Source organism: Gymnodraco acuticeps, unplaced genomic scaffold, assembly GCF_902827175.1.
Source record: "Gymnodraco acuticeps unplaced genomic scaffold, fGymAcu1.1, whole genome shotgun sequence".
Taxonomy (NCBI): Eukaryota; Metazoa; Chordata; class Actinopteri; order Perciformes; family Bathydraconidae; genus Gymnodraco; species Gymnodraco acuticeps.
This window is the reverse complement of record NW_022991818.1, coordinates 109,973-137,658: the sequence shown is the minus strand read 5'-3', so window position 1 is coordinate 137,658 and position 27,686 is coordinate 109,973. Positions and strand designations below refer to the sequence as shown.

General features: G+C 41.4%; 1 protein-coding gene across 4 annotated transcripts; it reads left to right on the top strand.

The window, feature by feature from the left end:
• Positions 1 to 927: 927 nt before the first annotated feature.
• On the top strand, positions 928 to 27,260 carry rxrba (retinoid x receptor, beta a). 4 transcript variants are annotated; one of them, XM_034199680.1, is made up of 13 exons: positions 928 to 1,055; positions 1,841 to 1,983; positions 2,702 to 2,937; positions 7,066 to 7,219; positions 7,366 to 7,545; positions 9,066 to 9,086; positions 11,118 to 11,278; positions 11,441 to 11,570; positions 14,522 to 14,654; positions 17,756 to 17,791; positions 20,860 to 20,951; positions 21,067 to 21,172; positions 21,783 to 27,260. In XM_034199680.1, exons 2-13 carry the CDS (start codon positions 1,968 to 1,970, stop codon positions 21,928 to 21,930), a joined length of 1,413 nt encoding a protein of 470 aa, XP_034055571.1. In that variant the 5' UTR covers positions 928 to 1,055; positions 1,841 to 1,967; the 3' UTR covers positions 21,931 to 27,260. The 4 variants fall into 4 exon arrangements, with proteins under 4 accessions (XP_034055571.1, XP_034055572.1, XP_034055573.1 ...); XM_034199681.1 differs by lacking the exon at positions 9,066 to 9,086; XM_034199682.1 differs by lacking the exon at positions 17,756 to 17,791.
• The last annotated feature ends 426 nt before the right edge of the window (positions 27,261 to 27,686 follow it).

The window sequence follows — 27,686 nt, the reverse complement described above, 5'->3', positions numbered from 1 at the left end:
GCCTATGGCCAAACATGATTTTAGAAATGTATTGTCACAGTAATTTGTGCTACCCTTCCAGCATCCCTAAAAGGAAAACATTTCATCCAAACTATGTGCATTTTCTTGTTTTTTTGTTTTGTTTGTAGACACTTAAAAGTGATGCTGCATTTTACATCTTACATAACCATCTTCACCTGAAGGATTTGCTTAAAAAACGCTGTCCAATTAGCTAGTGAAAATCATTAGATCAAATGTATGAATATGTTGCCACAATATAGGTGTACTTTTATTTGGATGGTGAGGATATACATTTTTTATAATGTTTAAATGGATGTCTTCTGGATACGAGACAAAATATATCTATGTTAACAATTAAAAACTGTTACAAAAAAGCCAGAATGTAATGTATAAAGCACAAACAGACATTTGCGTTTTACACCCAGTCACACATAACATATAAATTGATAAAGTGAAAGGTAGAGTTGAGATAAACCTACATATCAATATGTTAATTTATTGAAAACCCAATGTCTTCCAATATCTGGCTTTTCCTCTTTTTTGATTAGTCTGCGATTTATGCTTTTACAAAGGTTCCCGTAGCTTCAGTCATCACCAGTCTGTATGTTTGCCGCTCCTTCAAGTATAAGATGAGCAGATATCATTCTCTATTTGAACACTGATAATACAAATGTGATGTATCATACTTGTTTGTTTTCCATTGCATCAGGTTTACCAATGTCCTCCAATAACCTTTTGAGCAAATTACACACTCACTGAGCTGAACTTGTCTTGACCTCTTGACCTCTTGCTCTCGATGCGTCTCCCTCACTGACATGTGAGACACACACATCCCTTCTTCTGCCTTTAAGCAAATCGGGCTGCAGTGTTTTGCAGTGATTCAGCGCCAATGTTAAACTGTTAGAGAGCACTAAGCCAAATCCTCCACCATCATCATGTTTTCATCCTTGCAGGGGGAGGGAGGGTTGACTACGAGGCAAAGTGGGGGGAGAAACAGACACACACGGGGCCTAGTCGTCACATATTTTCATACGAAGAAGCTGTGCCGCTAAACCGTCAGTAATCCGTATTTATTTGCCGTCAAAATATCTTACAACATGTAGCTAGGTTATGTCTAGGGAAATTAGACATAGGTGGAGCAACCAGTTCTAACATGGTCTGTTCTTGGAATCTTGGCTCTCTAAATCTCCTCCAGAGCTAACTAGCTCGCTAGGTTAGGGGGCTAAACGTAGCTAGCTATAGCACTTAGCCTGTTTGCCAGTTTACACCAGAAATAGCATTAATTCAACACAATGTAACTTTAACGACACGTTTGCCGTGAACACCATGTCGCAATACGGTATAATTGTGAATTGTGTATTCAAAAAAGATAGCTAATTTAAGTCACGTAGCTTTACGGTTGGCCCATCTAAGTGTTAGCTAGTCAATGAGCTATATAGTGGCTAACGTTAGCTTGCAAGAACGCTGGTTTGTTGCTTTCTGTCTGGGCTCCATCTATATCATAGAATGGGACGTTTTCTTCACTGCGTGGAACATAGTTGAAATAGATAGTCTCTGCTGTTATTATAATGTTTACTATTTTATTTTAAACATAGTGTATTTGTTAGCCATGAGTTTAGCAGCTGACAGCTTTGCAAACTACTGCTGTAACGTCACATCAAATGCCAAACAATTGATGAAATACAGAAGCACTTAAATTGACAAGCATATAGCTCATATCCTTGCAATGGCATGACTCATGAGGGATAGAATTTGTGTCGAACAATGTTAAGGCAAAATTGGCATTCTCTGTGCCACATCATTGTCTCATGCGCAGCTCTCTCATGTGTTGGAATTTCAGACCCGTTTTTGGTTTCCCAAAACAACTCCGGCCCGGGCCTCAGTCCGCGGTCTAGAGTTTGATAGCAGGCTGTTTGAGACGCCTTGGTGTGCAGCTGCCAACAAGTCCCTTTGATCCAGCCACCATCATGGGAGACAGTAGAGGTGAGAAAATAACAGCACTCATTTTTGTTATCAGCAATGCAACAACGTGAATGTAAACAAAAATGCCCATGTTTAACTAATGTTGAATTCTAGCTATTACTTTACTGATTATACTTACACATCATAACTGTTGTTAAACTAGACATATGAAAATTGTGGGTAATTTTGTGGCACAGATGACATCCCACCATTTATCTAAACAAAGCAAAGTGCATTTGAATAACTTGATTATTTGAAATGCCATCTTAATGTAACTTGCTTTCAATGTGATGTCTGGTTTAAGTTCACTGATGGGTCTAGTTTTAATTTACCCTTGATCCTAAACACCTTACAATGACATTGCATCAGGAAAGTAATGTAACAACATGAAAGTGTTGGTGTCATTCTCGCCACACATTGGTTTGCCACCCATCTTGCCATGCACCTTGACTTCAAAAATACATTAAAAACAATGACATGTAATGTACTAGGGATAGATCGTTATATATACAAATTATTAGTTGTATATAAGCTTTAATTTGTGCAATCCCATTATTATTATTATTATTATTATTATTATATAAATATCTCTAATCTATAGCTTTAACCTTTTCTGCACCAAATTATTTGTGTTAAATTATACTATATTTCAAACACAAAAATCCTTATAATTTATGAATGAGATATTAATGATTGGATTTTCTGTTTGCATATTCTCCCTTTTGCCATCTCTTTATAGACTCCCGTAGCCCAGACAGTTCGTCTGTGTCCTCCCCTCCCTCAGGCCAGCGCTCGCCCCCGCTGGTTCCCTCATCCGCAGCTTCCATGACCTCCCTTCCTCCCATCAGCACCTCTGGGGTCGACAGCCCCATCAGTAGCATCGGCTCCCCTTTTTCTGTCATCAGCTCTTCATTGGGCTCCCCCTGCTTACCTGGCACGCCATCAATAGGCTATGGCCCCATCAGCAGCCCACAGGTAATAGAGGACTGTTGGAGGATATTAGTTAAACATACATACATGCAGTTGTTTTCCTGTTCCATTATAGACATCATCATAGAAATGTGTCTACCAGAGGCCTGTACTACGAAGCTGGATTTTTGCTTAGCGAGGTAACTACAGGGTTAACTCTGGGTTTCCGGTCCTACGAGGCTGGTTCATTTCTTACCGGGGTAGATCTCCATGGTAACTTATGCTGAATGGCAAACCTGCTCCGGACCAGGATAAGAGCTCAACTCAGTGAAAGCACCGCCTGCTGACCAATCAGAGCTCAGTGTGCGGAGTTTAAAGCGATCAAGTCATATTACAGGAGAAAGGAAATACAGAAAAGCTGCCGTCGCAGGAAAGACGGCTGGCAAAAATCAACTGACTGTGTGAACGTGAACATTAATAGAATATCACCTCCCATCTTCAGAGCAATCTGACTAATATAACATTAGCGTTAAGAAAGCTTACTTAAATATCTGCCACAACATAAGTAACCGGATCAAAGTAACATTACGTACAGTCCACTGTGAGTGCAGACGTCGATGTATCCCATTATCATTCATATCACATCATAATGTATCATATATTTCCTTATCTGTGTCCGCTTCTTGAGCCGTATCTGGCCATGCAACCATGCAGCACTTACATACATACCAGTGATTCCCACAGCATGTTAATACTTTGGGGGGCCCCCAAAGTATAATGGCTCCCCCCAAAGTATAATTTGTGTGTTTTTAGTTTTTTTTTACTCAGTGAGCACTCATTTGCATTTGCATTGGTGGCAATGAGTGCTCAGTGAGTAAAAAAAACTTAAAAAAACATAAATTATACTTTGGGGGGAGCCACCCATAAATTATACTTTGGGGGGAGCCACCCATAAATTATACTTTGGGGGGAGCCACCCATAAATTATACTTTGGGGGGAGCCATTATACTGGTAAACAGCCTCTATGGGCGCGAGTCCAGACCCACTTTTGGAATCAAATGATGACGTCAGTGGGATTATCTCCTTTATCAACTCCTAAGCATCCCCGGGACAACATCACTAGCCCCGCCCCTAAAAAGGTGTGAACGTGAGCCAATCAAGGACTACTACTACTAGGTCGTCCTTAGACGAGTTTGCCAACGGGTTCACCAATCCTCACGGTCCTCCATACACCCGGCCAGCTCTGGAGCTTTCCACCCCCACATCCTTCCTCAGCACCTCCACGTATGTTGGCGTGGGGCGCCCTCTTGGTCGGTGCCCGTGTGTTGGCTCCCACTTGGTAAGATGTGTGTGTGAAAGAAGACCACAAAAAACAGCAGTGACTGCTCTCAGCTGTTTAACACTTAAAGACCTAGACACCATCACCAGTTGTAGGTTGTCTGAAATGCAGTGTTACTATGAAAATTCACTAGAATGCAGGAATTGAGAAAAAAATGTCAACATTTTCCCCGCCCCGAGTCGTTCCCCCAAAGTATATTTCATTTCTGCGGGAATCACTGCATACTGTATGCAGAAGTATTATTTTAAGCAACACATTAAAGGTGGGGTAGGTAAGTTTGAGAAACCGGCTCGAGATACACTTTTTGTTATATTCCATGGAATGCTCTTAACATCCCGATAGCAATGAATATCTGAAGTGCTTTGACAAAAAATCCATAAAAAAATGTCATCTGTGGAAGCCGTAATACTGTAAAAAGCACGACCAATCATTTTAGCCGGCCCGGCTAAACGGATTGGATTGCCGCCCTGTATGTCAGCCTTCCATCTCGTGCACGCACAAATGTATCTCGTGCCCTCATTGGGCGTGCCCATGGCGCTGGGCGTGCCGTAATTGGGCGTGCATTGCGCGTTCATGTGTGTTGGAGGAGGTGCTCTGTAAGGAAGTCTGAAGGAAGGGGCGGATTCTTTTCGGCTGTGTACTTTCAAATTTTAGTGTCGTAGGACCGCTTAGCGAGATCGCGTTTGTTTTGGGTTAGTTAAGCCAGATGACTCAAACATATCCAGGGTATGTTGAACTGGATTCGTAGTACAGGCCTCAGGAGCGACCTGGCCAAACTGTTTCGTATTTCGTTTCGTACAGTGCTAAATCAGACATCATCATCATCGGCCCCCCATCCCGTATCAACGACATCCAGAATTTCAACTTCACCATTGACAGCCACACTCTATCTCCCCCCCTCACATCCGCAACCTCGGAGTCATCTTCGACAGTCAGCTCAAATTCAACCACCACATAAATCACATCACCAGGACCGCCTTTTTCCACCTCAAAAACATTGCCCGTCTCCGCCCATCACTCTCCTCCTCTGCTGCTGAAACCCTCATTCATGCATTCATCACTTCACGACTCGACTACTGCAATAGCATCCGCTACGGCAGGGGTGGCCAACCCGCGGCTCTCGAGCCGCATGCGGCTCTTTGCCTAGTTTCATGCGGCTCTTCAGTTCATATCGAATTTTATATGCGTGAGTTTGGGGGAGAGACACTGACTCCTGCCTACTCCTGACAGTTAAACCTGATATTTAGTAGGTCTGTTAAGTATTGAATGCTGATAATTCTGACGTAATTTGGCCGGTCAAATTTGTTTGGGCTCGGATAAAATCGGTCCGTTACTTTCGTCCCGTGTTACTTTCGTCCCGGCTCTCCTACGTGTGTATGTGTGGTGTCAGTATGAGAGGATGACAGCGCGTCTAATTTTGATGTGGCCCAAGAGCCAATCACAATAATACCTGCGATGCAGTGAACCAATCACCTTTGAGGGGGGGAAACCTATCGTTGATTAAACATTATCCAGTGTTTCCCCTACCATTGTCTTGGAGGGGCGCTGCGCCCCGCCAACGGAGCCCCGCGCCCCCCCCTGAAATTCAAGGTGTTTAAAAAATAGATATGATTTTTTTTTAAATATATAGCACCAAATTGCAACTAATCTATAACTACTGTCACTTTTCACATTGAACATGTGCTCTTTTATTAAATAAACTAAACGCTTTCATTTGAAGTTGTGAGTTTAGTGTTTTCGACCCTAAGAAACACTGATGCATTAATCAATAACAATAATCCACAGCTCCTCTCTCTGCTCCAGAGGATTTAAAAAATATATATCCCAATGCCACAAAAATGCATCAGTGACGTGGTTGATATCTTGTCTCCAGAAAACAAAAAACTGAAACAAGCGGTATCAGTGACTGTGTGTTTGATGTGGCTCTTTGCAGTAACATAGAACAAATGTGGCTCTTAACCTCTGACTGGTTGGCCACCCCTGCTCTACGGCATACCATCCAACCTCCTCAATAAACTCCAACATATCCAGAACTCTGCTGCCCGCCTCCTCACCCACACCCACTCCCGAGACCACATCACTCCCGTCCTCCAGAACCTCCACTGGCTCCCCGTCCGTCAAAGAATCAACTTCAAAGTAGGGCTGCTCGATTATGGCAAAAATCATAATCTCGATTATTAAATGCGATTATTCATTGACTTTGAAAACATCCATTTATAGGAGAGAAAAAAATGTGAACAGTGTGTTTTTAACAGTTGATTACCCTGAACTTTAAGAATAATTCAACTGAAGAAAAAAAAGTAATAATAAAAAGATTATCGTTTTACTTCGATTAAGTAATCGTTGCTAGCCATAATCGTAATCGCGATTAAAATACGATTAATTGAGCAGCCCTACTTCAAAGTCCTCCTCATTACTCACAAAGCCCTCAACAATCAGGTCCCCCCCTACCTCACAGACCTGCTGCACCACCACACCCCTTCCCGCTGCCTCCGCTCATCAGAAGCCAACCTCCTATCCATCCCCACCCGCACCAATCACCGGACCTGGGGGGACAGAGCCTTCTCCATCGCTGCCCCCTCCCTCTGGAACTCACTCCCCCGACCCATCAGAGACTGCACTGACCTCACCACCTTCAAAAAACTCACAAAAACTCACCTCTTCAATCTGGCTTTTAATGTGTGATTGTTTTTGTATTATTTAACTTTAACTATATATTTATTTGTTGTTCCTTTCTTTTCTTTTCACTATATCTGTAAAGCGTCTTTGAGCACCTGTAAAAGCGCTAACAAAATAAATCTATTATTATTATTATTATTATTTGTGTTGACCTTTTCCTCTGTCATTCTTTCAGATAAATTCAACAGTGTCCATGTCAGGGCTTCATGCCGTGAGCAGCTCAGATGATGTGAAACCTCCGTTCGGCTTGAATCAGCTGTCGCCCCAAAGCCCAGGGCCGATGCTTTCCCAGAAACGCCTTTGTGCCATCTGCGGAGACAGATCATCCGGTGAATAGACTAGTTCAATTTTACCTTCTTTGCCTTGCATTGTCTTCTTTGTCTACAAATTAGAAGATGTCAGTTCTCAAGCAAGTTGTCCTTGCTATTGTCTTACTTCTTTGGTGCTTTTCCTCCCTCCTTCCCTCATCCTCTAGGTAAGCACTATGGTGTCTACAGCTGTGAGGGCTGTAAAGGCTTCTTCAAGCGCACAGTGCGCAAAGACTTGAGCTACACCTGTCGGGACTGTAAAGACTGTTTGGTCGATAAGAGACAGAGGAACCGTTGCCAGTACTGCCGCTACCAGAAGTGCCTGGCCATGGGCATGAAGAGAGAAGGTAAGAGAGCAGAGGCACTTCGAACACCCTGTTCATGGCCGGTGCTCAGCCCCTTCTGCTCATGACCCTACAAATGAGGTCATTTCACCTTTCCACGGACACAATTTTAGGTTTAAATGCACTACACTGTGTATTTGCAAATAAATTATGATAAGAAAACGTTGGTTTTAAAGTTGTATTTGATATTGATGATAGTTATTTAGCTGACAGAAATGTCTTTGAAAGGTTTCTTAACTTTGCTGTGGTGAAGTTGTTTTGGATAAACGGATAAACCACAGAATCTAATATGCCACATCTTGTTAAAGAGGATCCAATAGTAGTTGTGGGTGAGGGGCATATATGAAAGCTCCTACTCTAATACACACATATTTGGTTTAATTTCCCAGTGGCAAGTTTGATCTTCAGGTCTTTTGCTACTAATAAAAAGCCCACTATTCCTTTTCCTCATAAGAAAATCTGACGTTTTGCAAACTTTTCTTTCAAACAATTTTTCCCAACTCAGGGGCTTGCTCGATAAAACTTAAAATTGTACTGCAGGACACGCCAGCAGGGTTTCTTTCAGATGTGTTTTGAGAAGTCTTCTTTTGCCTAAAACTGAGGGACACAACTAGCGGATCCTTGGTGGCCCTCAGTGTGCAGTAAACTATGAAATGCCTGTCCCTTATACATAACGAAATTATAATTATAATAATTAGAAATATAAAAAAATATTAGAGTTTATTCTAATTGAATTAAGAACTTAGGTGCAAAATAAATAAAAAGGTAAATAAATACTCAAATTATTTGAGCTATCATTTGAGTTCTTTGTGGACCTTTTATTGTCCACCTTTATCACACAGAGAGAGCCCTGTCCTGTGCTGTGTTTATTCTGGGGAAATGGAGTCTGGAGGTTGGACAAGCTTGTGAAATGAGGGTTGCCAGTTGGAGTCAAGTTTGTTAATTACATTTAACTGAACAGTAAAGTATGATGCAAAAACAAAAGGACAGTACTAAAAATAGTTCCCCTTGAAAAGATTATCTTGATTTATGTCTTCCTCACAATTTGATTCCATTAAAAGACGATAAATGATCCTTATCAGCCAGCGCTGCTTTAAAACTCCTATCACAATCTAAGAGTTGTCCACTCCATAACTCCATAATTAAATATGCGTTGTGACAGTGCCCGTGAATTTATATAGCTCCTTTTCATTCATGCTCATAGCGCTTTATGTTGAAAAGAAAGCGGGCACAAACTGCAAAGATCTGTCGGGCGCTGTCGGTACGAGCCAACTGTAGCGCGTAATGAGCTTTCTTATATTACATCATTTTAGTAGGAATAAACCCCCTAGCAAATGACAGGGCTACTTTTATTTTAGCTTGACAATAAGTCAGTATTATTTTGTGCATTGAAAGAACGAGTACAGAGTGATAGAGAGGGAGATAAGGGTGGGTAAGCCTTGCAAAAACTAACCCCCTTTCCCCCTCTCTTCCTCTTTTTGTTTCCTCTCGTTCTCTCTCTCCCCCCCTCCCTCCTTCTGTAGTGGCCAAGATGAACGACAGATGTAAGGAGAAGAGGGAGGGAGGGGCGTGTGTCTGTCTGTATGAGTGAGCAAGAAGCAGAGAGATTTGACATCTATGAAAAGGAGCTAGTTTAAAAGGTCTTTCCAGACTTTGTTGCCAGTTTTCAAAGAAATCCCTTCCCTTATTGTTTTAAAAACCTTTTACAGACGCAGTGACGGTTGCTTAGAATGCATACTCTTTTTATTCGTCATCCTCCTTTACCCTAAATCAGTGTTTCTCAAACTTTTTCATATCAAGGACCACTTAACCAATAAAAAAACACTCGCGGACCACCTAACTTCACAAATATCCAAAAACACATCGTTTTTCTAGAACAGATTACAAATCGCCTGAAAATGGTACAAACAAGTGGCAACATGTGTGATGAAGGTGTTGCGCTGGGCTATATCATGCAATCGAAACTTAAGCTCGCTCCATTGCAGAGATATTCCCGCGAGAGTGCGGAAAACTTAAATGTATTTATTTATTTCAAATGTGAAATGTTACCAATATACTCACGGATCACTAGGGGGCGCTCACGGACAACCAGTGGTCCACGGACCACACTTTGAGAAGCACTGTTCTAAATATCCTACTGTCCATGAGCATTATCCTTCTTATGTATGGATATTTAAATGCTTGTTGTTAAGCATTTTCATTTAATTTCTCATCCATCAAGATGTGTTTTCTTATAAAGGCAGCTTTCCGGGAAAATTCTACTTCTCAAAACGACTGGCTCGCCTTTTGTTTCCTTTCTTAATACAGACACACTGACCAATGCAGGATGACAGTGGTATCAAGTGTAATAATACAAAGTCATTGCTTTGCTCTGCTCATACATACAGGATTCAGGACACATTGATAATCAGTGAATCATCAGAATAATAGTGCATGTTTCGTAATGAAGTCACTTTAAATAGATTTTCCCAATCAAGATAGGTTTGCTGCTATTTGTACAAATGACCGAAACACTAAACATAACACATGTCTTTACAAAGCTCTGGAAGATAATACAGTACCTTAATGACTTATTTGACATTTAGAAATGATTCCCCATGTATGCTGCAACTACCAGCTTGAATTGTTTAAGGGAGTTCACATTGGTATTTGTAAGGACTTGTAGTTCTTCACTGACCTGGCCAGTCACATAACCTGAGTCTCTGTCTACTGTGTGTGGGTGGTTGACTTTAAAAAACACATCTTTTTACAAAATAGGATGACATATTTAATTCCTCCAAATCATCTTTGATCACCTGAAAAGCTGTTCTGTATATCAAAAGATCCTATGCAGTTATCCAGAAATGGATAAACTCTCCATCCATCATTTGTCAAATGATTGATTCAACAAAACTTCCAAATGGGGGGGTTATACATATGCACTTAAGTAGAACTGATTGCTCCTGCCTTTTTACAGCAACCTTCTTTCTTGAACTTCATGAAAACAAAAACTAATCCTCTTAATCTGTGTAAGGGATTAAGGAAATACACTTATTTATTTAAATGTTGGCAAAATGCTCACTTTAAGATTGTTAGTCCCTCCTGAATGTTGCTGTAAATATCTTTACATCCATATTGGTAGTGGGCCTGAAAGAAGTATGAAAGATAGCATGAGAGACTTATTATGAATTGTATATATTTGTATTTTGTTTCACTCGTTTTCACATCTATGTTGTTCTGGTCTTGCACTTTTACTTCCCCCTGTCCTTTTTGTATGCAACTTCTTCATCGTCATGTTTGAACCTCTCTCTTTCTCCATTCGGTTGTCTGGTGGCACATTCTACTTATCCTTCGGTCATTTCCTCTTCCACTGCTTTTATTTTATTTTGCTGCGTTCTTCTTGTTGTCTCTAATTATGCTCTTCTCTATCTTCCTCCATTCCTTCACCTTTGTGCCATTCCTGCTCCTTCATTGTTTCCTATTGACCTGCATTCGCCCATCCTTCCCACCAACATTTACTCTGATCATCCTATTCTTCCTCCCTTTTCTTGTCCTTCATTGTGTTCCTCTGTGCTCCTCTCCCTCCAACCCTGCAGCTGTCCAAGAGGAACGGCAGAGGAACAGGGAACGAGAAGACGAGGTGGAGTCGACTAGCGTGGTGAACGAGGAGATGCCGGTGGAGAAGATTTTGGAAGCGGAGGTGGCTATAGAGCAGAAGACGGAGCTTCATGCTGATGGAAGTTCAGGTGGCAGCTCTGTGAGTAGTCTGAATGGTGGAAATGAACCACAAAATGCATCCATTTGAGGAGCTTTCTGCAAAATTCGTAATGACTGTTTTTTCAAATATTTGATGATTTTCAGTTTATATTTGTAGTTCAAAGAGGAAATAATTCCCAAACTCTAAATCTGCTTTCTTCAGCCCAACGATCCAGTGACCAACATCTGTCAGGCCGCAGACAAGCAGCTCTTCACCCTGGTGGAGTGGGCTAAGAGGATCCCTCACTTCTCTGAGCTGGCCCTGGACGACCAGGTCATCCTGCTGCGGGCAGGTGGGTCTCCCTCAAAAAGGGTTCATGGATCAATAGGGATTCCAAAAAAAAAAGAAAATCATGTTTTTATATTTTCCAATTCAACAAAGCAGTGTCAACAGTACAGGGAACATGTATAAAGAAAATAAATAGGGGGGGGAAAAACAATGAAATGGTTGCGTTACAAAACAACAATTACTGCGAGGTTTTGCGCTCCTCCATCAAATTGTTCTTTAATACCAATGTGATTCCTTATAGCAGTTGGTCTGAGTAATGTATGTTAATGACCTTAAAAACATTAGACAATGTTAGACAAACACTGCTTTTGTAATGTAAATCCAATATTTCACATTTAAAAACCTAACAGATTAAGTAGTAAACCCTGTATTGTTATATTTTATATATATATATACACACACATTTACTATTATCATATTGCTTTCTTTGATGAAGTCTTCAGGCAATCTGGTGTATGTCTTTGCCTTTTTCTTTTAAAATATAGAACTAAATTTTAGTGTCCATAATCTCAAAAAACCTGGAAGACTCAGTACTAAAGAAATACTTTTTTTTGTAATGGTCTCCTACAGCCATGTCAAATGAGAGGGTTTGAACAATACTTTTGTTATGTGAAGCATATGAAACAAAAAAAACTGTAGAATATTTAGACTTTTATTTCACTAGAAATATTGAGACTAGGGATCGGTGTTTTTGGGTCCGATCACCAGAATCAGTATCGGCCGATCCGATCATAGGGTGGGTGGGGGCTTTAGGGATCTTCCATTTAAAGTGACGTTTTAAAACTCAGTTAATGGGGCTCATTTTTATATTGCTTCAGTTTATAATCGTAACGGATCGAAAAGTTCAGATAAATGTTTAAATACATGATGCGCTTCCACAAACAACAACCAACATAATTATTACATTCAAATGATGTACATTATTCAAGTTTACATTAACTTTGGATAATAACACGGGAGAAATGAGCGGAAGCGCTCTCTTTTCCTCTCTCTCCCCCTCCCTCTCTCCCCCTTTCCCCCTCTCTCTCTCCCTCTCCATTCCCTGACAGCCTGTCAGTATCCGTCTCATGCAGCTCGCTGATCCAGTAATGAGTGACCCGACTGTGAAGAATACATATATTTATAATTAGTTTAGCTTGTTCCAGAGGTAGATAAAATAGAGGTGATGTGCAACAACATTAACATTAACCTTTCTGTTGGTCGCTTGTTAGCAGACCCTTCAAGCGATGGCAGAGCGAACAGGTACAGGCAGGGCCCATGGTGATAGCCCTATAGTTTAAATCTACTACCCACAAATAAACATATGGACGTGGGTTATTATTTAAAACAAATTGTAAATGTATTTAGGAACCTATCCATGTGATTTTAAGTGGGGGTGGACCCCCGGTAAGATTTGTTTTACATTTTAGAGTTAAATGCATCAATCTGGTGCACTTTGAGGGGAAAATAAAGAGACTAGATCTATGGAAACACCTATATGAAACAGAACTGTATACATTTCAATAATCATAAGAACATGGCCATAACCAATAACATCCCATTTCCAATATGAAAAAAACACTGAAACTTATTTATTTATTTTTGGTTCATTTATAGTTGTGTGTGTCTGGGCTCCTGAACCAGCCTCACCTGTCTCCCTCCTCTCCCTCCTCTCCCTCCTCTCCCTCCTCTCCCTCCTCTCCCTCCTCTCCCTCCTCTCCCTCCTCTCTCTCCCCCCTGCTCCTCAGCAAAGACTAGTTTTAGCTCTCAACAAGTTTTAAAAGTGTATCTTTCCTTTTTTCACCTAGTTAACTTTTTTTAAATTATTATTCATGCTTTTTGACTAATCACTACCCCCTCAAATGGAAATATGTGTTTACATAAATGGTGACCAAAACGTTTGAGACCCACTGAGAACTTAGACTAAGTTAACTATCTAAACACTCAGTGAGTCCTTTACCTGCAACCTGGTCTCACCAGAATATGTGACTCCACCACGACTCCTTAACACGTGGTGGAGTCACGGACTCTGCTACATTTACGTGTCTGCACCACGGAAACAACCCCAATGTAAAGTGAATGAGGCTCCTTTGTCGTGGTGCACACACGCATTTCTCAACCTGGTCTCACCAGAATACGTGACTTTTACCTTTACCTCACCTGAGCTGAGGTTATCCCGAGCTTGAATGACACACAGAGACCAATCAAGGGCTTTGATTTATGATCTGTATGACAGTGGCCATGTCGGCAGCCAGTCACCCTGTGTGAGGCAGGCCACTTAACAGGCTAGGCCATCGGGAACCCCCCCGGTCCTCCCGATGGCCAGTCCGGGACTGGGTACAGGAGGCGTAGAGCGAGGGATCATTGTCCACAAGTTAATCGATCGCAGATGGCGTCGTGGTCGCGGACAAATACAATTTAAAAAAACAAATAATAATAATAATTAAAAAACCTAAATGGGTCGCAAAATATACTTGGGTGGCCGTTAATATACCTGGGCGGCCCGCCCAAGTAAAGTATGTGTGGGAAACCCTGGGTTCCTGCCGTTTAAATGTGTCACTAACTGTCAACTGAGTGGATGACAGAGAGTTTTTACTGACTTGGTGCTGGCTTGCCTTTCATACTCGCCGTATTCTTTGACGAGGGGAAATCTCAAATGTCTAATGAGATTCGTGGTATTAAATTGTCGTTGTTGCGTTCCACCACGAGGGATTTCTGCTCAGACACGTTGCATACCGCTATTTTATTGTCTTTTTCAGACACCTTCAAATACTGCCAGACCGGTGAAGCCATTTTGGCGAGCTGGTTTTGCCGCGCACAGAGAAAAGTGTCATGTATTTTACGTCATGTGATCGGCTCTCCTGATCGGCCTTTATAGAGAGCCCCAATCGATCGGCCGAGAGTGAACATCGGCCGATATCGATCGGCGGCCGATCGATCAGAGCATCCCTAATTGAGACACTGACTCTTTAACAGGCTGGAATGAACTTCTGATTGCATCGTTCTCCCATCGCTCCATCTCGGTGAAGGACGGGATTCTGCTGGCCACCGGCCTGCATGTCCACAGGAACAGTGCTCACAGTGCAGGCGTCGGAGCCATCTTTGACAGGTAATACACAAACGCATACATGCACAAACAGTGTCACTTTGACAGAAACATCAGTGATTTCCCAGCAGTCAGAGGTTTGGGTGGCTGACCCAACTGGAGAGGACATGCCACCATAGAAACGTGCTTTCTTAAAGGCTTTTTTTACTCCTCTCAGAAAAGATCTGTCCCTAAACAGTGTTAGGACCACCTACTTTAGGCCTAAAATAGATTGACCCTAAGAATCCAGGTGATATCCTCATTCTCCTTTTTGAAATCACCTTGTAAATCCACATCAATCCTGAGAGCTTCATGAATAAAAAAAACAATATGTGCCTTTAATTTATCCATATGAATTACTCAGGTGTAGCTACATTAGTGGCTGGGGTAAGAACTTATTGTGTCCTGATGTCTGGTTGGCTGCAGCTGCTGTGTTCTGCTTTGGATGTGACAGCGCATGGCGCGGACGCTGGTGACTAATGCTTATCCATAGCCATGCATGGTCACACACTCACAGTGGCATAGCACCTGTTGCAGCATTTGATAACGGCTGGCTTATGTAATACTAACATGTGAATAAATAATAGGAGTGTCCCTTAAAGTTCTTTAAAATATGTTACTGTAATCCCATTACTGTGCAGATTGTTGAAGAGGCCATGGGTATATATTTTAGTTTTACATTTTCTTTTCTGCTGACCAAGGAATAATTGTTTTGCGAAATTAAAAAAAGAAAACAAGAATAATTGTTTGTGATCTCATCATAAAAAAACACAAAAAAATGTCTTTCCATGATCAAAGTTACAATAAATAATAATATAGAAATGTGTCTGTGTCTGTGTTTATATAAGCTTCTATATATTGGTGGCATTAAGTACACTGAGTCTAGAGTCATCAGAATCAGACACGGGTTTATTGCCAGGTAGGTTCACACATACGAGGAATTTGACTTGATGTCATGGTGCAGACATCAAACATAAAACAAAGAATCTCCATACAAAACAAGACATCTTTAAGGACACTAATAAAATATAGTTAAATAGCAATAAAATAAAGCAGTAATTTACAGCGAAATAGAATGTAATGAATTATAGAATATAAAGTATGAAATAAGAATATGTGCAGTACGCAGTAATCTAAAACAAGCTTGTTGTGATCCCAGTATACTAATTCCATGATCAACAGAAAACATCTCATAACCATTATTACCACCATGGCCTCTTCAGCCTTCTGTATATCACATCAACCATCATGTGTTACTTTAAAAGTGATACTGCATGTTAATGACATTTAAATAAAAAAGAATAAAGATATCACAACAAAAATATATTTTTTTTTTTGTTTTTATGCAGAGTTAAATAAATGAACACTTTTGATTTCAATAAATGCTGGTTAATGTGATAATGGGAAGTTGTTGGAATCTTCCAGGGGTAGATTGCACCGACAGTTTTCAATACAAATGTTCCGCTTTGAGTGAAACATTTCTTCTGTTCCCTTTGTTATCACCTACCTTGACTTAGAAAAATGCTCCAATTATTGAGGATTTTTCTGTCAAACCCCGACTATATCACAACGTGTCACTTCACTGTTTATTGCACAGTTTTTACATAGTTCAAAATGATATGCCTTTTGTCCTGCAGCAAGCTAACTAGGCCTATGGCAAGCAGCCTTATAATTTCCCTCCGACACCTTTTCATTTTTCTCAAAGCACTGCTCTCTATTAGCAGCAGCCTTTTGTGTCAGCTTCTATTTCAAGCCACGGAATCCTATTTAACTGTGGAGGATGTACATTTTAAAATATCAGAACGGATTTTCTTTGCATTACTTGAGGTAAACTTCTGACAAGGTTGACCCACAAGTGCAGTAACATTAAACCAAACAACACACGTACTAAACTACTTTTTCAGACACCGCAACCACTCAACAGAAACATATTTTGCAATAAATATTGAGCAAAGAGAAGACGCAAAACTATAAAAAAAAACTCAACAATTTACAAACTGGAAAGAGTAGATATGTACTACCTTTGCCATTCTACGCTCTCTTGTCTCCACAACTACCCCCAAATTCACAACCAGTAACATTCTGAAAAAAGTCAAGCAATGACAAAGATAGTACTCTTATCCGACCGATTGGGTTTTTTCTCTTTTTCTGCCGGTTTCAGTTTTGTGCAATTTGCACCTCAAGCCTCTCTTTTTCAGACATAGCCACAGTTCATTGACCTTGCTTAAAGTCCAACTGGAATCAACCATATAGTCAAAAATAATAACATGATCTTCAAATGTATAATATATATTTTATTTATTTATGGATGAATAAGTGTACTACAATCTCCTGGGTTACTGCCTGTTTCGTCGCTCGTTAAAAAAAGCTAAAGCCATGTTTTAGTGTGTTAGTAGGATAAGAATGCTATTGTGGGTTGTGAGTTGCTCAAAGTGTGTGGCTCTTGTGTTGTGCAGCAGGCTTCTGTCTGGCTCAATGTGACCGTCTGCTCTGCCTTTAATATAATGACCCAGAAACTGCTTTATGCATGATTTGATTAGCTATATTGAAATAAGATTGCTATCAATGTAAACCGATACCAGAAAGGAACCTTCTCAAAGGAAAACACAGGACAATTTACGGGTAACATTTGTAAGCGTAATAATCAGTTGGACTTTAAGTTACCTTTTATGAAGTATTGTGATTTAGCAAGGAACACTTACAAACTTGAGGGGTTAATAGTATTTAACTTTTAAATAACTTTTTTTTTGCTGTTATGCATTTGGCTCGTTTTATTTATCCTAACCTCCTCATAACATTTAAATATTTAAATATACTGTAGTTGGTCCCTTATCTAAGTCCACATTATGATGGATCAATGTTTATCAGAGGTCCACATTTAGTCCAATAGATGTGTAGGTACAGGTACAAGATAACTGAGTCGAGACACAACAAATGATCCCCATGACAAACTATTTTAAAAACAGTTTTATACATACAGAAAGTGGTTTGTACCACTGACATTTTTTCAAATGAAATCATAAGTAAGCACTGACTTTCTGAAGAGCTCAGAAAAAAGAAAGCAATGTAATAACAATCTAACTGTGTAATGACATTGTAATAACACATTGTGATTGAATACACAGGGCGCACAATGCCGAGGTTGGGGCCATATTTGACAGGTAATTACGCCACTACACAAACACTTTCCTTAAACCCCTCCTCTTGAAACAAACACAGAAGCAAAGCTCGCAGGTTGATGCTTTCAGGCTTTCCGCAGCTTTGCAGAAGGCAGCCGGTGTCTGCTCAAAGATTCTTATCTGAACATTTACTAAGATTTCTTTGACCTGATTACCAAATGGGTGTGGTTAAGGTCATGGTGACAAAAAGTAGCACTGAGATTTAAATTTGTATTCAGCACCATATTTGGTTTGTGGCTTTGACACATGCAATTGCAGACTATTTTTTATGGTTTTGCCGATGCCTCTTCTTACCAGACCAAATGATTCTTGAGCCTTACCAGACCAAAAAGAGCAAATGAAAATGTGTGGGCTATCTTTTCCAGGGCATTAGTGTGGGAAAAATACTATAGAACTCCAGTGGAGGACACTGTTTCACACCGTGAGGTCAGAGTGTGTTTAAATGCCCTGATTCACCGTTGAGCCTGTCCTATAATTACTTTTAATAACATTAATGAAATACCCTCTTGGTGCACTTGATCTCATAATCCTCCATTATCGCAATTTAAATAAATCAAAAAACTGTATTCATGGCAGCGGTAGACATTAAGGATAAAATGCCACTGGCCCTCTGCGCCGGTGGAATTGTATTATCACTGGCCCCACCATTGTAACCACTAGCCCGACTAACAATGAAGACAATTAACACATTTGTTGCAATAGTAATTTATGCATTAACTACATTACTACTTGTAGCCTACTACAACATTTGAATCATCAGTTCTTCCTCATTTTCCTCAATTGTTCATATTTGGTTTATTAAAAAAATGATATTGTGGTCATTGTTAAAAAATGTCTGCTATTATTATGAGTATTATTATTTGTATAATGCACTTTCTGCCTTCCTGTCATTAGGAGTTAGAAATGTAATGGCTATAGATTAGATTAGATCCTTCATTATCTTAAACTGCTGGGACATTTCGCCAATACCTTTTATATTGTCTACTCTTCACTTAGCCTACTTGTCAGCATAGGTCGGCATTGATGTACAGAGCCACAGAAGACCTTGTTTATATTGGCATCATATTGAGAGGTGCAGTGACGCGGCCTAAAACCAGGAAGTAAGCTGCTGGTTCCCTCGACAGAAAGCAATGGGATTTCTCTACAGGGTTTTGGAAAATAGCTGGAAATAAGGTCTGTGGAAAACAAACCTGTTTGATACATGCACGCTTTGTTCAGCTGGATAATATCCACATGTCTACCCTACTTTTATAATGTTCGAATCATAAATCTAATCGATAGATTATATAAAATGGTTTTAGGACACGTCACTGCACCACTCTATAGAAGCCAACTCCATCGATCAAGCTGGCTGAAAACTTTCTCTCCCTCTTCTTCTCATGCTCCCTGTCACTCTTCTTTAACTTTAACTCCGGAGACTTTCTTTTATTTGAAGATTGTTTTTTGCCCGGCGCTTGGCCGGTTACCGCTGGTATTAAAAAAAATGTGGCGAATGGTTAGGTGGCGCGATATTCTGTAGTGAAGGAGCGCGCTCCCGCTCACGGGAGCCTGCTCGCGCTCACGGGAGCCTGCTCGCGCTCACGGGAGCCTGCTCGCGCTCACGGGAGCCTGCTCGCGCTCACGGGAGCCTGCTCGCGCTCACGGGAGCCTGCTCGCGCTCACGGGAGCCTGCTCGCGCTCACGGGAGCCTGCTCGCGCTCACGGGAGCCTGCTCGCGCTCACGGGAGCCTGCTCGCGCTCACGGGAGCTTGCTCGCGCTCACGGGAGCCTGCTCGCGCTGCGCTCCGCAGCAAACAGCTGTTTGCTTTTCACCCAACAACGACAACCGACTCACGAAACGCTATGTTGTAGCGTTAATAAACGAAACAATTTAACTAAATTGCTAGTCAAAATACCAATACCACAGGACCATTTTTTTAAAGCAATATTTTTAATGGCCGAGCGGGCAAGTGGAAAGTACGTTATGCTGGCCCGGGGTGTCTAAATAGTGCTTCCGGGCTAGCGAGCCATTTATAATGTCGAGCCCTGCATGGTCCTGTGTGTGAATTAAAAAAAACGTGGTTTTGTGGGATGTTGGCTTTTAAAATGTCAGCTACTGATGATAAGCGGCAAATCAACTGTCTCTGGTGGCCATCACTTCTTACGCTTTACTTTTCAAGTTCTTTCTTCCATATTAAAGGCATGCGAGCAGAAGTAGGGATAAAAGATTGAATATGCACTCATTGCCTAACTGGCATTACTTTACCGTATCTGAATCTCTTTTGTTTCTGTATGAGAATGTGTTATGTTTTTACCTTGGTATGTTTTGTATGCCTTGCTCTGGAATAACATCTTACTTCTTTAGGTTTCAGCATTTGTGAAGCATTTTTAAGAATGAATGTGTGACATTAAAGTACAACCGCAATGCCTTGATCACTCCCTCGCTCTGGCCAAGTCTTCCTTCTTGCAGCAACACATATCATGTAACAGTGTTTGTCAGAAATTCGTGTTAATACATATTTCTTTTTTACCAAACTCGTGACCCACCCTAATTTGGGCATGGATCCTTGAATTTGAAATGATATGTTCCCTAAAATCAAGGATTTGGGTCCCTGTACTTTGGAAGCAAAACACTTCAAACATTTGCTCGCACAGCTAATTATAAATATCACAAAGGTGATAAAGGAAAAAGCACAATCATTGCTACCCTGGCCAGTTTGAACTTCTACTTTAACTTGTATGTTTTCTTTTTTCCTGCAGAACCAGCAGTTCAGCCATACATTTACTAGCTTAAACAAAAAATCATTACATTGAGATGTAACCATTAATAACAATGTGATTATAGAGTATGGTTGTTCTTACCCTTTTCCCTCCCTTTCTTCCTCTTGTTTTTATTGCTTTCTCTGCTCTCTTTTCCATCTCCCGTCATTTCTCTTAACTCCTCTTTCTTCCCTAATCTGGGATTGTCCTCCTGTCTCGAACTGGGATTCCCCCTGCATCTCTCTCCTCATCTCTCCTCTCCTCATCTCTCCTCTCCTCTCCTTTCCTCATCTCTCCTCTCCTCTCTGCAGGGTGTTGACAGAGCTTGTAAGCAAGATGAGAGACATGCAAATGGACAAGACAGAGCTCGGGTGCCTTCGAGCAATCATCCTCTTCAACCCAGGTAAACGGACAGATAGAATGTTGAAAATCACCTAATATCGCGTTTTAAACGTGTCAAATGTGTTTCATTCCAGTACAGAGATAATGTTAATGTACATTTTTCTTTTCATCTAAAGATGCCAAGGGTCTGTCCATCCCCAGTGAGGTGGAGCTCCTGAGAGAGAGGGTGTACGCATCGCTCGAGTCTTACTGCAAACAGAAATACCCCGATCAGCAGGGCAGGTAGGATCACACACACAGAGCTCAACAGTGAGGCTCTGGAAGTACATGTCCCATTCAGATCATAGAAGAAGATTGTGTTTTATGTCCTAAGCCATGATGGAAAGATGGAATACGCTCCGGTAGAAGCCACAAGACCAAATGATATCATCCATAATGTGTTGATGGAAACATTTGAGGCAAGATATAAACTATGCCCTTGCTGAATCCCTTCCTTTCAGATTAGCAACAGTAAGTTTAAAAGGCGCAGTGTCCCCATTCTTTAAGGTTTGTGTTTTCTTAAATAATTACTTTTCTTTTATCCAATTGTTTGGCACCGGATCAAATGATTTATGGTCTCTATTCATCCCATAGTTTGTTAGCTAGGTTCCATGTTCTAAACTCACTATAAAAAGATTTCTAGAAATGTAATGGAGTTAATGAATGCTATATGGTCTTAAGAAAGGGGGCTTCACTCTGGAGTTCTACACTAAAAAGTAAGATGTAGCCCAGGGCAGCTGACTGAAGGCCAGGATATGATTAATTGTTTTACGCCCAGGTAACGTTTTCCAACAGTGAACGTTCTAAGATCATTTCTAACTCTGCTCTTCTCACCCTTCCCTCTGTCGTGCAGGTTTGCGAAGCTCCTCCTCCGGCTCCCTGCACTGCGCTCCATTGGTCTGAAATGCCTGGAGCACCTGTTCTTCTTTAAGCTGATCGGCGACACGCCTATCGACACCTTCCTGATGGAGATGCTGGAGGCGCCTCACCAGCTCACCTAGAGGAGCCAGGTTCGGTCCCTCAGGATCCGATGCACACCAGGATCACCAACACGCCCCCCCCCACATCGGGTCTACGGCTCCTCTCCACGAGCCTCGCTTAACTGCAGCACCTGCTGGTTTTAATGTACCGGCTCTCACACACATAATCCATGTCACTGACTTATTATCATCACACACACATGCAGATCTTAACTTGCATCAATTGACATGCAAAGAAAACAATATAATGCTACCACACATACACACACTCTTTTAACCGTTATCCCTCCTTTTCCATACTCAGTTTTCCACCATCTTGTCACACATATACAGTAAATGTCTTAATTTGAGGTTAGCCTTCAGTTTTCACATCTTCATCTCACTGCTGGTTTTTGCTTCTGCGTAACTGGTAAACCTTCCCCATTTTCACTTCGGTAATATCTTACACTGCTAGCTGCACCTCTCTATATTCTAGACTTCACTATCCGGTTAGTTGTTCATGTATGGTTTTAGCTTAACATACGGTGCTTAGCATTTCAATCAACTGTCCATCATCATCACTTCTGATTGGTCAGGAGGTGTCCCTTAACAATCAGCCAGACTTAGCCTCCCAGTGAGTTCATCCAATCCCGTAAATATTGAAATATTTTATGCTTTTTTTATATATTCATGCTGAAACTGGTTTGAGTTTCTTTTTTGAAGTACTGTAAATGAGAGCTTTTTCCACTGCATTGAAATCCAGGAAAAGGGGAGTGGGAGCACTTTGTCTAAAGACGAGCTGTGTCCCTCCCACCGTGATGCGCACAGTGGGCTTTGTAAGACTAGAAGAATGACTTGAATTTTTGTTTTTTTTGCCTAGCTTTGATTTCCTCCTTTTCTCTATTTGGGCAGTTGGTTGATATCATTTTGAGGCTCACAGGAAGTACAGCTTCCTGCATCCTAGTTTCTTGTGTCTCCTTTTCTCCCAAATCCTCCTTTTGCTGGTGGTCATTTATGCACTTTTGTGAATTGTTACTGTGTAAATGTTCCTGTTTCCTAGAAATGACCATCTATTCTCCGACGCCTAAGATGACCTTGAAGCGTTGTGATGTGTAGGATTTTGTCATTATTGCATCATTGTTGAATCAGATGTGATGATTTATTATAGAACATGCTTGCCCACTTCCTGTTCAGACAATAAGGACGTTTGGGACTGATCCCTTTGAAACAGTTGAGCCGGTATGATCGCCTGTCAAAACACCCAGTCGAGCTGGCAGTCTATTTTTCGGATACGATGCTCTTTATTCCAAAAATATCTTCTTTACATCAACTGCCCGTTGGAAGAAAATCAAAACGTGTCTGCATCACACAGCTTTGTATTTAGGATGCTGCACCCGGTCCCCTATGTAAAACCAGACTCAAAAAGAAGAGCTACACTAAGAGCAGCAGCAAGAATTGTTAAGACCAGATGAAATGATTTCAAATTGGCAGTAATGCAACATTTCACCTGACCATCAATCAGTCCAAGTCTCTGCTATCCTGCTCCTCACGAAGGATTGCTGGATGTGGATATAGTCTGGTAAACAATGCACCTTGCTGAATAACTAGCGTGTCGCGTTCATGTAATGCAACAATGATATCAGTTATATAATGGAAATCCTACTACCTGCAACTTTGGAAACTTTATTCCGTGTGTATTGGCTCAATGCTTGCAACTTTTGTACAGTTGATGTAAATACTACAAAAAGAAAAACATAGGATTCGTGTAGAAACAAAGGCCTGTTCACAGTCAATGTGAAATATGTCAAATTGAAAAAGCTCAATTTGTTGCTGTTGAATCAACATCAGCATTAAGGACATCAACAAGTCATTGTTATTATTGAGCCCAGGGCCACACCTCACCTCAGTGCTGCTTGTGCACCATCTGCTGCCAATGCCTCCTGCTGTCCCTGGTAGTTGATTGGCTAGATTTAATTGGCAATGGCACTTGGCATTTACTGTGATTGAAATGTGTGTGCAACTGAATCTGAAGCGTCACAGTGAAATATGAAATGCAGCTACCACATGATCAGGAGATCAACTATGAGATCATGTATGTACACATGCTCAAAGGTGAGCAACACTGGGGTCTCACACAGATTGATGACTTTTTATGTTTAACGTTTTCTGTTAGGAATACTAAGCAATTAATAGCAACTAGCAACATATATTTGACAGTATCATTCTGCAGGGAAGAGAACAGCGGTCCTCTACCAGGTGCTAAATAATACTTTGAGTTCAAAACTTGCACATTCACATCAATGCAAACAAAGTATGCAAGTACACAGGAAAGTCATTCTCCACTTATTGAACCTTCTTCTTAGGATGCAGGATTCCCTTGTAGTGTTATTATTACTTTACGACCCCTTATTGCAGACTATGGAAAATGAACACCAGCTTGTACATTTTGACTGGCTGACAAATCGTAGTACTCTACAAGACACAGCCAGTGTCTCTTGTATTTTAGAAATCAGTTAGGCTGGTGAAAAGATGAAAGGGAAGGTGAAATACTTTGACCAGAATTAGCATCGAGTTTCCTACCCTGCAGATAGTCCAAATACTTCTGAAAGAGGACCCTTAGCCTCCCCCATGAAATGCGGATTAGAGGTTGGCAGTTAGATGACCTGTAAGACAGGTGGCTTTGCTTAATGTCAGTGTGTTGGTCTAACCATAGAAGTGTTGTTTCAGTTGTTCTCCATCCAAGCATTCATCACATGAAGTATTCTGATGTCTGTTAATGTAGAGAAAAGTCGACCCCTTGATCCATTCTTTTGGAGTCTGCAAGGAAACGCAAGCTGGTGCCACGCTTATGGTTTCGGTGACGGGCACCGACATTTGCTAGCATTCTTGCACTGTTTGAGATGCGGTGTGGTCTCAGTGCTTTAGTATCTGGAGTGTTCAGATTAGCCTAAACTAGCAGTCTGAGTTGTTTGACTTGAGTGAACAAGGAATATGTGGCCACCAAACGTTGAGCTTTGTGATCTGGACAGCTGTCCTAAGACAGTTTGGAATGAATGTGAGTGCAACCTTGTTGTCTCTCAGAGAGTAGGCTGACTTTAGCATGTGTGCAGGATGTTAGTGTTTGGAGTTCTACTGCATCATGTTCATACCTGGAGATGGGAATCATTATGAAACCAGTCGTGTACACAGCTGACTGAGCAAATGCCACGAATCATCAAGAAGTGACAGTATGCTATTGCTGCACATTGTTGCTTTATCTGTTACATAAGTGAATTGGCAGTGAAAGGATTTAGAATTCCCATCCCCCATATAAATAACAGCAATGTGTTCAAAATTACCAATTTCTATATTTCTTAACATTGCACTAGGTGTTGATGTCATGAAGAGAATGATGAACTGATGCACATCTGAAAAGAAGTCCGTGCAGGTTCTGAATGCTAAGCTCTGCTGATCAGGCCGGTGGTTTGAGCGAGAGCTGGTGGTTGGGTATTAATGATTTTTTAACATTTGTTATAGGGTATGTGTGGCCACATGTGTATGCTTTGTGTACATGTGTAATGAATCTGCAGCTACGCCTTTGGACTGGCAGATAATATAGCTTTGGTGGTGATGTGCGGTGTGATGAGAGACTTGATGCACAGAGGAAGAGGAGCCAAGCTGGAGGGCTGATGGAAAGCCGTGTTGACCTGATGCTTTATCAACACAGCCTCCTCCCTTCCTCCACTTTACCCCGTCTCCACTGCTTTACTTTAATCCTAACAAAGGCTCATCCACTCACTGGGCTGAACTTGGCTTTGCATTGGAAAGGTTTTTGTAAAATAATCCTCTTATTCTTGGACTGTTTTGAAAAGGATGTGAAGCTTTCCTCGGGACGAGCATTGGAGAGCTGTAAGGAAGGGATTCAGTGCCGCGTGTCCCTCTTTGCTTACTTTACTTGATGGCAGCGACGATCCCCGCTCGCCGCGGGAGAACCCTATATCCCACCGCGCCGCCCACAAATGTTTATCGTTGCAACGGTGTGCACTCAAGGCAGACGCATGCTGTGACCTTTTGACTGTGTAGCAGTATTGTTGTCGCCATCTTTGTTACATTTTGAAATGAATCTCTTTCTGAAAATAAGGACATTGATTAAACATGCTTTTTTAAATACGATTGCTGGCTGTGACTGAAGAGTCGATCATCGTGTATAGAGTAGATATCAGGGCGGCATTTGTACCTATTGACACAGGCCCTCTGGAGCCAAGGCCTATCCCATTATGATCATTGAGGCAGTGTGTGCTATGCCGCCTTTGAACCACCCTCACTGGTTTATCACTGCCAAGCTGTACGCCGATTTGGGCTCCTTTTTAATGCAGGGCCTCAGTCCCCTGTGCTTGTTTGTCATGTATGTTGTGTTAATTGTGCAGCAGACTAAAGAGTGTGTGCTAACCTTAGGCTGTGTAGTGCATACTAAAGAAGGACCCTAAGAGGATCTGACAGTTTGTGTGGAGAGGGGAAGGGCTGTTCGCTGGAGACAGTAGTGCACCAGTGTGTGGCCCCCTCTTGGTGCTCAAGCAGTTCATTGGTGCTTTTTTTTATAGGGTCCCCCCCGGCCCTTAAAACGTATGCTCTCGTTTCCATGACACAGGGAAATGCATATATGACTGAAATACAAAGAGGGAACGGTTAAAACAGGGATAGCCCTGCTCTGCTGTGTCAGTCACATGTGGCTGCAGCTGGATACCACCATTTAGAACATGAGGGGGAAACCGTGGCTCTTCGGAGATGCAGTGAAAAGGCCTGAAGAGGTCTGGTTGCAGGAGGCACCTCTGAGCAGAATCTGGTTACATGTATTGAACTTGATGGAAGGAATATGATTGCTCACGTTAAAGAGGAGGTTGTTGATCATGGTGTGATGATATTTGGAAGTCAAAGAGAAAAAGGAAGGGTAAGGACCGAAACACAACTCGGATCAGGTGTCGTTAAGTCGCTCAAGAAGAAAACCTATTTTCTGGTAGAACTCAAATCTTCCTTAATTGTCTACTCTTCTTCACCTTGGAAAAAGAATTCCCGCTGTTTCTTTGTGTTGTTTCCTGTCTCCCTCTTCTCCAGCTATGATATTCATATTTTGTTTATTAGGCGACAAAGTATTAAACAAAAGCAAGAACTGTAAAATCAGAAGTGGAATATGTCACCCTTATTTTTTGTATTGTTCTCTCGTGTCAGTTATTTGTCCTGTTTGTATCCGACTCCATCGTACACATGGAGCTGAGTGACTATCGTGTGCTTCGGGGATTGAAAGAAGAAAAAAAAATGAATACTTTTTCAGTCATTAATTCTAAATCTTGTTTCTGTTTGTTGTATCATGTCCGAGTAAAGGTTTTAATACTGTATGTCAAGTGTTTTTATTTATCATTTTTCGCAAAAGTCATTTCAAACACTGCAAAGTATTTTGTTATCAAGCTAAATGATGTCAAATGAATATTGAAAGATTTAAATGAAAATGACCTTTTAATTACAGCCTTTAACGCACTGTGGGTTGAACATTACACTGTGCTAATTTCATTGTGGCTCCATATATATCACCCACTCACTGTCCATGAGTTGAAGTGTCCAAACTCCCTCTGTCCTGGAGAAATGTTGCTGATCTCCTCAGTCCAGCAGGACCGCAGGGCCTCGGCTGACCGCTTCCTCCGCACTCCCATCTTTCCCCCTCTAGAGGGAGCACTGACCCCTCCGTCCTCCAGGGTCTCCACCTCCTCCCTTGATAACAGCTGCTGGATGGTGAAATTGTCCTCCATGGCATCCACGCCTACTGA